This window comes from Garra rufa, chromosome 21, assembly GCF_049309525.1.
Source record: "Garra rufa chromosome 21, GarRuf1.0, whole genome shotgun sequence".
NCBI classification, from domain to species: domain Eukaryota; kingdom Metazoa; phylum Chordata; class Actinopteri; order Cypriniformes; family Cyprinidae; genus Garra; species Garra rufa.
This window is the reverse complement of record NC_133381.1, coordinates 31,270,990-31,278,782: the sequence shown is the minus strand read 5'-3', so window position 1 is coordinate 31,278,782 and position 7,793 is coordinate 31,270,990. Positions and strand designations below refer to the sequence as shown.

The following is a 7,793-nucleotide window of genomic DNA, read 5'->3' as shown; positions in this document are numbered from 1 at the left end:
GTTGGCAAAACTCAAAAAAAGTAAATCTGTTATATCAAAATTTAAGTTAAGAGGTTAGGATTTTTATTTTGTTCACATTTGCGTAAACTAACTCATTAAATCATCATGTAATCTCAGCATTAGTAATGGAAACTTTTTCTATAAGCTAAGTTTCGTTTAATACAATAAAACATTAAAAGTCTGACATGTTCTCGTTTAAAAACACGTGTCTAAATACATGTGTGTGGGTGTGTGTGTGTGTGACTGAAAATGCTTCATACCTGAATCTGGCCCTAAGCAGCCTTTAGGGAGTCTCCAACCTCCTTACGCTCAAAGGCTTTCGCCTGAAGGCGAGAGAGACCAATTTATGAATTATTACAGGAAGCATTACATTTTCAACATTTCTTAACATACACATTTGTTATTTGCTTTGCTAAAACAGAAGACAAATTCACTTTGACAAACACTAACTTTATCCAATGCGACTTACAAGTGAGGAACATCACAGGTAAATGCCTTGTATAACTCCACTCAAACTGATGAATGACAGGACACTGCAGTGCTAGTTGATAGTTGCTGGTTATTTATTCCACACAATGCTCTATTAACTCACCACTTCAGCAGGTGTCTTCTTATCATACCCAGACATGGCCATATCATCCCCAGCTAACTTCCAAATCTTCAATCCCTCCAAGTCGCCACTTGCAGCAAGAGTGTGAAACATAAGCAGAATTTATACGAGCAATTATTAACACTGACGCTACTATTACAGTTTTTTACAGATGCTAGGACACATTTCTCAATACTTAGGTCACTTTTGCAAAACTCTTCACACAGTGAGCACAACAGAAGTCTATGTGGGCTAAACTGAGGATCAGTTATCATTGTTTTGGCACAAAATGCATTCAATGACTACATCTCTCAAATTTCATGAATTATTTTCTCACTCAGACACAACAACTGCCAAAAATCTTTACGTTCAGGACATTTTACACGTGCTTACATACTGTTTTCAAAACTGTTAACCTTATGTTCAAAGCAATAACATAATGCAAAACTGAATAAGACAGCAAAATTCAACAGCAATGTTTTATTGAAACATATTTCAAATCTAAAAATGCGAGTAGATAGCATTACTATTGTATCTGTATCAGTGGATGGTGTGTATACACATTCTTGTATTTTGGAATTACTTAGTGCAAAAAAAAATAAAAATGAATAAGCAACATAAAATATTGACGAATGCTGCATCATGTCTGATTCATTCCAGTAACATATATTGCAGTTATAAACAAGATATATTGCAATTATAAACAGAGATGTGTCCTTGTTTTACACAAGAAAACACTGCGTAATGCTACATGTTGTAAGTGTTTTTTAGGTCATTGTTTTGTGGGTGACAAAGTGTGTTTGTCAGCTGTCAACCTTTGCTAGTGTTCTGGAAGAATGAGTTTATTTGAGACCTGAATAAAGTGTTTTGGTAGTTGTAGTGCATTTTGCATGTGAAATGAACTGCTTTGCCAAGCTGAAAGTCGGTTAGGAGAACTGTGTGAAGAGTTTTGCAAAAGTGACCTAAGTATTGAGAAATATGTCCTAGCGTCTGTAAAAAACTGTAATATTTAAGCTCTTGACGATTCAGTAATGGCTTGTGTTCAATACACTGATCTATTCATGAGAAGACCTCAACCTCATTTCAGCAAGACAGCAACTTTAAATGTGGAAAATTGTGAAATTTAGTGGCAGTTTTTGAGGGAAATTTATTTCTACACCATTTTTTCAGGGTATAAAGACTAGCTGATGTAGCTAAAGGTCTGATATGCCATAAGACACTTGTTGTCGTGTTTAGAGCCAAATTCCAAAAATATCTATCTCAATGCAATGTTGTTTGGGAGCATTTTAAAAGTTTAAAAGTCCCTGAATGACTGGTCAGACCTGAGTAAATTCTACAGAAGAAGGGGGTGAGAAGGTGTGTGTGTGTGTGTGTGTGTGTGTGTGTGTGTGTGTGTGTGTGTGTGTGTGTGTGTGTGTGTGTGTGTGTGTGTGTGTGTGTGTGTGTGTGTGTGTGTGTGTGTGTGTGTGTGTGTGTGTGTGTGTGTGAGTGAGAGAGAAAGAGACCGGCACAGCTCTGTTCCAGTATCCTGTAATTCATCTCGGGAGAGGTGAGCTCCACACTTTCTCAGCACCTCCAGGACATCCATATGTCTTCAGATAGAGAAAAGTGACATACAGAAAAACAGATGAAACAGAAAATATTTATAAGGAAGGCTGTATAAAATTAACAAACACTTTCATTAAAACATGAAGAAAATGTGAGTAGTACTTAGTAGTACTTAATCATACATAAAGTTACCACCTCAATGTTTAGGACTTGGGTGGTTGACATGGATTTGTTATGTAGATGCTAAGGTGTTAAGGGTGGTTTTAGTGTTGCTATGTGGTTGCTAGGGTGGTCTGGGTGTTTTCTGGGTGGCTTGAATTCCTCCTTAAGTGTAAGTCTGCGGAAGTTCTGTTTTATTATCTATTACGCAAAATTTGAGCCCAACCACATCAAAAAGTCATAGTACACCTCTCAACAGCAAGCTAGTACATGATATGTGGTTTCATTCATGTCTGTAGCACAAATGTCACAGATGTGTTATTAAAAATTAATAAAAACTTGTGTTAGGGGTCTGCTGAAAGTCTTCAACTTAACAGCTTAACAACTGATTCTTATAACTTATATTTAATGAAGTGTTGCCAATTTCACATAGGCCGGCAAATGTCTAGACACAGAGGGACACCTGACAAATCATTGGTAACTGCATTTGCATTTGAATGCGTATTTCCCCCAAAAATGAAAATTCTGTTATCATTAATTCACCCGGAAGTCCTTCTAAATCTATAAGACTTCTGGTCATCTTTGAAACACAAATGAAGATATTTGTAATGAAATCTGAGAGATTTCTGTCCCTTCATTAAACCACATGTATGTGTCATGGTACTCTTGTGAATGCATGGCAAAGACTGACACAGAAGAGTAAAAATTGTTAAATAAAGTAATTTGTTTTGTTTTCTTTGAGCACAAAAAGTATTCTCGTAGTTTTATAAATTACAGAGTACCACTGGTGTCACATGGACTATTTTAACAATGTCCTTTCTGGGCCTTGAACATGTCAGTTGCATTGCTGTCTATGCAGGGTCAGAAAGCTCTCGGATTTCATCAAAAATATTTTAATTTGTGTTCCGAAGATGAATGAAGGTCTTATGGTTTTGGAACAAAATGCAGGTGAGTAATTAGTGACCGAATTTTCATTTATGAGTGAACTGTCCTATTAATTCATGCTTTTATTTACATATAAACACTGATAAATGTGCATGAACTGTATCTGTTCATCACATAAAGTCTGTTCAGAAGACTTGGAATTAGATTCCAAAATAAGATTTTATAAAAAAAAATGTATTCAAAATATCTTCATTTGGGTTTTGAAGATGAACGAAAGTCTTGGATTTGGAATGACATAAGGATGAGTAAATGATGACAGAATTTAGATTTACTCCTTATCATTTCAATACTATAAGGGTGCGGACCAGAGGTGCAGTCAGCAATTAAGAGAACACTGGAGCATGACTTATGGACCTTGTATGATTTCTTGGAAACTTGCTCTCATTGGTTGTACAGAAGCGAATACAGTCCTATAGCTCTTTTCATTAAATGTAACTAGCCAATGTGTTCAGGGAGGTTCCTATGGCAGTTTATACACTCTTAAAAATAAAGGTGCTTCATGATGCCATAGAAGAACCTTTTTGTCTAAACGGTTCCATAAAGAACCTTTAACATCTAAAAAATCTTTCTCTTTCACAAAAGGTTCTTTGTGGCGCAGGAAGGTTCTTCAGATTATCCAGGTTCTTTGACTAAATGGTTCTTTGACAAGAACCTTTTAAAGCACCTTTATTATTAAGAGTGTAAGGTGATATAAGTGGTTGCTTACTCATCCTCAAGTCCAATGTGTCTAATGGTTTAGGTGTTTTCTTTAAATAAGTCTATGGGATTTTGTTGCCAGTTTTATTGTCCAGCAGATGAAAATATTGCATTACTAGCACTAAATAAAGTTTTACTAATCTTAAATAATACGACTACTAGGAGTGGTACTCTAATATGAAACAACGCAGCAGTCTTGCATAGTATCTGGGTGTAGTTGTTCCCTTATCTATTTGAAGAACTTTAGACCAGTTTGGCCCTACCCAGCCAAGCTCTGACAAATCTAGTGGCAGTGGCCCTTCCAGTTTGTTCTGTTTCTCTTCACTAGTCAGAGTATCTGCCACACATGAAACTTGAATCAGGTATGGCTGGTTTAGAAAACACACCTTTCTTTTCTCGGTTCCTTTCTTTCCGATTTTTCTGTTTTATTTTGTGTTCGTTCGCGAAAAAAGTCTACACCAGAAAAGTCTTGTACGTGCAGACAAAACCAATGGGAAATGTCACTTTGTCACTGTACTTTTAAAGCAAAGTGTTTTCCATCAGCTTTCAATGACTCACTGCAAGACTAATAGTTGCTCCCAGGTCAGCCGAACCTGTCATTGTTTTTAAAAGGGGGCGACATGTCTGGACTTGCACAGCAAACAGAAAAGATGCTGTCATAACCCCAGCGTTTCCACTGATGACTAGATCTAGCAGCTAAACGTTGATTTTTCAGACCGGTACCACAACCAGAATTTTCAGTTTTTTGGGTGAATTAGCTCTTTATTGGCTTCAAATGCAAAAGTAAAATAAAAATAAAATGTTTAGGAGTGCATATAGAACACATAGTTCTCACGTGTTGCTGTTCCTGAGAGAAACCAAATAAGACATTTAGAGGGTGCTGGGGGTCCATGGAGAATTAAAGTAAAAAAAAGGGGAAGATATTGTCTTATGTTGTGCTTAACAAGTCACCTTTATTTATATAGCGCCTTTTACAATACAGATTGTGTCAAAGCAACTGCACAGTATTTAAACAGCACAATAGTGTGTAAGTAACGCATTATTGTAACAATCAATTTTCAGTTAAAGGCAGTTCATCAATGAATTCAGTGATATCATCGTCAGTTCAGTTCAAATAAAAATAACAGATTATGGTCATTTGGAAGAATTCTTATTAGTGCATTCATACGCACAAAGTCTTATAAATTAATACTAAATATCCATTCAGGAGAGATCTGTTGTAATTGCAGTCTATGCCACGATTCTGATTTTGTAGTGTCATCTGACTAGTGTCAAAAGCTAGAAAGCTGACAAAAACACACTTACAGGAAGAGCAGGTTTAGCTGTGATCTGTGAAATGCTACTAATCTGCTAATCTGATTGAAGTTTTTTTAAACTCACACAGTCTGAATCACAAAGAATCTTTGAGGTTGTGGTCAGGTAGAAAACAGGAACGTGCAAAACTACATATTTTCATAATCGACTAAGGGTCATGTCTGACACAGATCAGGTGTGTTTATGAGGGATAACGAACAGTGGATAATGGATTATGGAAAAATTTCCAGAGTCCATGTTAACTGACAGGTTTTTAACAGGTATATAACCTATATATACCTTTTTTGCACAAAACTACAAAAAATTAATTATGCATTGTACGAGTTGAATGCAATAAAGAAAAGGGGGAAAAAAAATCTAAACTCTTAACTTCTATGTCAAGTTTTAAAAAGTAATCTTTTGTTTTTATATGGTTTAAAAAATATAAGATGAAAGTATTTATTAATGTTATAAAAGTTATGTTTTAAATAAAATTATAAAAATGTACAATTATTTTGAATGATAAATTATTACAGTAATTCCTTTGTTGGATAAAAAGTTAATAAAAAAAAATTACGTTTAAGAATTTCACCTTAATGGGGTCTTTTTGCTTTTGACGAGATGCAGAAAAACTCAAAAAGGTTTTAATTCAGAAATTAAAAAAAAAAAAAAAAAAACGTGGTGTATTTCAGTTATGGTATGTATAAATTGCCTTTTGAATGTATGTTTGAATAAATTAATATATCCAAAAAAGAAATCCCTATTGTCTTGAATTATATTGTTGAAGGTGATGGATTTGTTACAAGAATGGTGCTTTAATGGCTGTAATAGCAGTGTGTTTAAAGGCAAGCCCTGGAGAAAAAAATAAAATAAAATCGTGTTGCGTCAGCCAATCATCAATCGATATTTGACTCAAAGGAAACGTTCACTTCCAGAACAGAAAATTACAGGTTATTTACTTACCCCCTTGTCATCCAAGATGTTCATGTCTTTCTTTCTTCATTCATAAAGAAATAGTTGTTTTTTGTTTTTTGTTTTTTTGAGGAAAACATTTTTTGAGGGATATCTATAGTGGACTTCTATAGTGCCTGCGAGTTTGAGCTTTCAAAATGCAGTTTAAATGCAGCTTCAATGGGTTCTAAACAATCCCAGCCAAGGAAGAAGGGTCTTATTTTTACAAAAAAAAAGTTAAAACAGTGATATCGGACAATATGAAGTTGGAGGAGAAAATGAGATGGGAGTTTTTCGACATACCCTAACTGTAGTTTAGAGCCCTTCGAAGCTGCCTTAAAACTCTTGGAAGTTCAAACTCAGGGGTACCATAGAAGTCCACAATATGGAGAGAAATCCTTAAATGTTTTCCTCTAAAAACACAATTTCTTTACAACTGAAGAAAGAAAGACATGAACATCTTGGATGACAAGGGGGTGAGTACATTATCTTTAAATTTTTGTTCTGGAAGTGAACTTAAAAATCTTTATCTCTGGATAACAGGGAAATTGACAGTGTGATTTTCCCCACATGCTGTGAATAAATGTTTCCTGGATGTGTTGGGACTTTGATTTTTCATGTTTCTACACCTACACAAATGTGTCTATAAATTGGAAGAAAAGCAAAGGTACAACACTAATAAGGCTGATTATACATAGGGAAACGTTTTGAGCAACCCATTCTCAATGGGAAAGTGCACAAACAACATTGTTAAAAAAAAGTTGCCCAGCAAAATTGCTCAAAAAAGTTATCCTGTCTATCATCAAGACTAGGAGAAGAGAAGGACCATGGGGAAATTAATAATTTTACACTATTATGGACCTATGAGCAATGTTTAAAACATGCTCTGCTGGAAAAGAACAGCATGGCTATCAAATGACTCTATAAAGAAGGTGGACAACTGAAATAGTAACTGCATAAAATTGAAACATCAAGATTACTTTAAGCACCTTAGTGGTGTCAGTCTGTGTAAAGGGAAGAAATGTGTTACATGACAAAAGACCTGTTGTACAACATGCCCACACACACATATCTCCACACCCATGTGCTAGCTGTGACAAAAACAGTGATAAAACATTTAGTTAACATGCACATTTAGAAATGAATGAATGTATAAATATGCTACACCACCCTGCCTTATTGGCTGGTCTTACCTGAGGAGAATGGCATTGCGAAGGGGTGTATCTCCAAAGCGATCTTTGGCATAGACGCTAACCCTTTGCTCAGCAGATAATCCACTACCTTCAGATTGCCCTCACATGCAGCAATGTGAAGGGGAGTGTGGCCATCATAATCTGATTTATTCAAATCAGTTCCCTATAAAAAAAGACATTTCCTGTCTCTCGTTTTTGTCTGATTCTATTTGGTACAATGTAAAACAAAATCATCAAGGTTGAAAACAGCAGTGTGTGGTAAAAAAAAAATCTAATTAAAAAAAAAATGCATTCAGTGTAAAAGAAAGAAATTTAGTTGTAAGAACTATAGAAATAAAGAAGAAATTCAAAACATTATATTATATGATTATTATATTTTATATATATATTTTTATATAATATATATATATATATTAAAT

At 34.9% G+C, this 7,793-nt stretch overlaps 1 protein-coding gene across 1 annotated transcript in view; it reads right to left on the bottom strand.

Moving 5' to 3' along the window:
* Positions 1-272: 272 nt before the first annotated feature.
* The window catches only part of LOC141295389 (60 kDa lysophospholipase-like), a 30,773-nt gene continuing 23,252 nt past the window's right edge, over positions 273-7,793 (bottom strand). Inside the window, exons 8-12 of the mRNA XM_073826596.1 lie at positions 7,375-7,537; positions 7,212-7,272; positions 2,095-2,181; positions 593-680; positions 273-323 (exon numbers count right to left, since the gene is read on the bottom strand). Coding sequence (XP_073682697.1) covers positions 273-323; positions 593-680; positions 2,095-2,181; positions 7,212-7,272; positions 7,375-7,537 — 450 coding nt within the window. The remainder of the gene's footprint in view (positions 324-592; positions 681-2,094; positions 2,182-7,211; positions 7,273-7,374; positions 7,538-7,793) is intronic.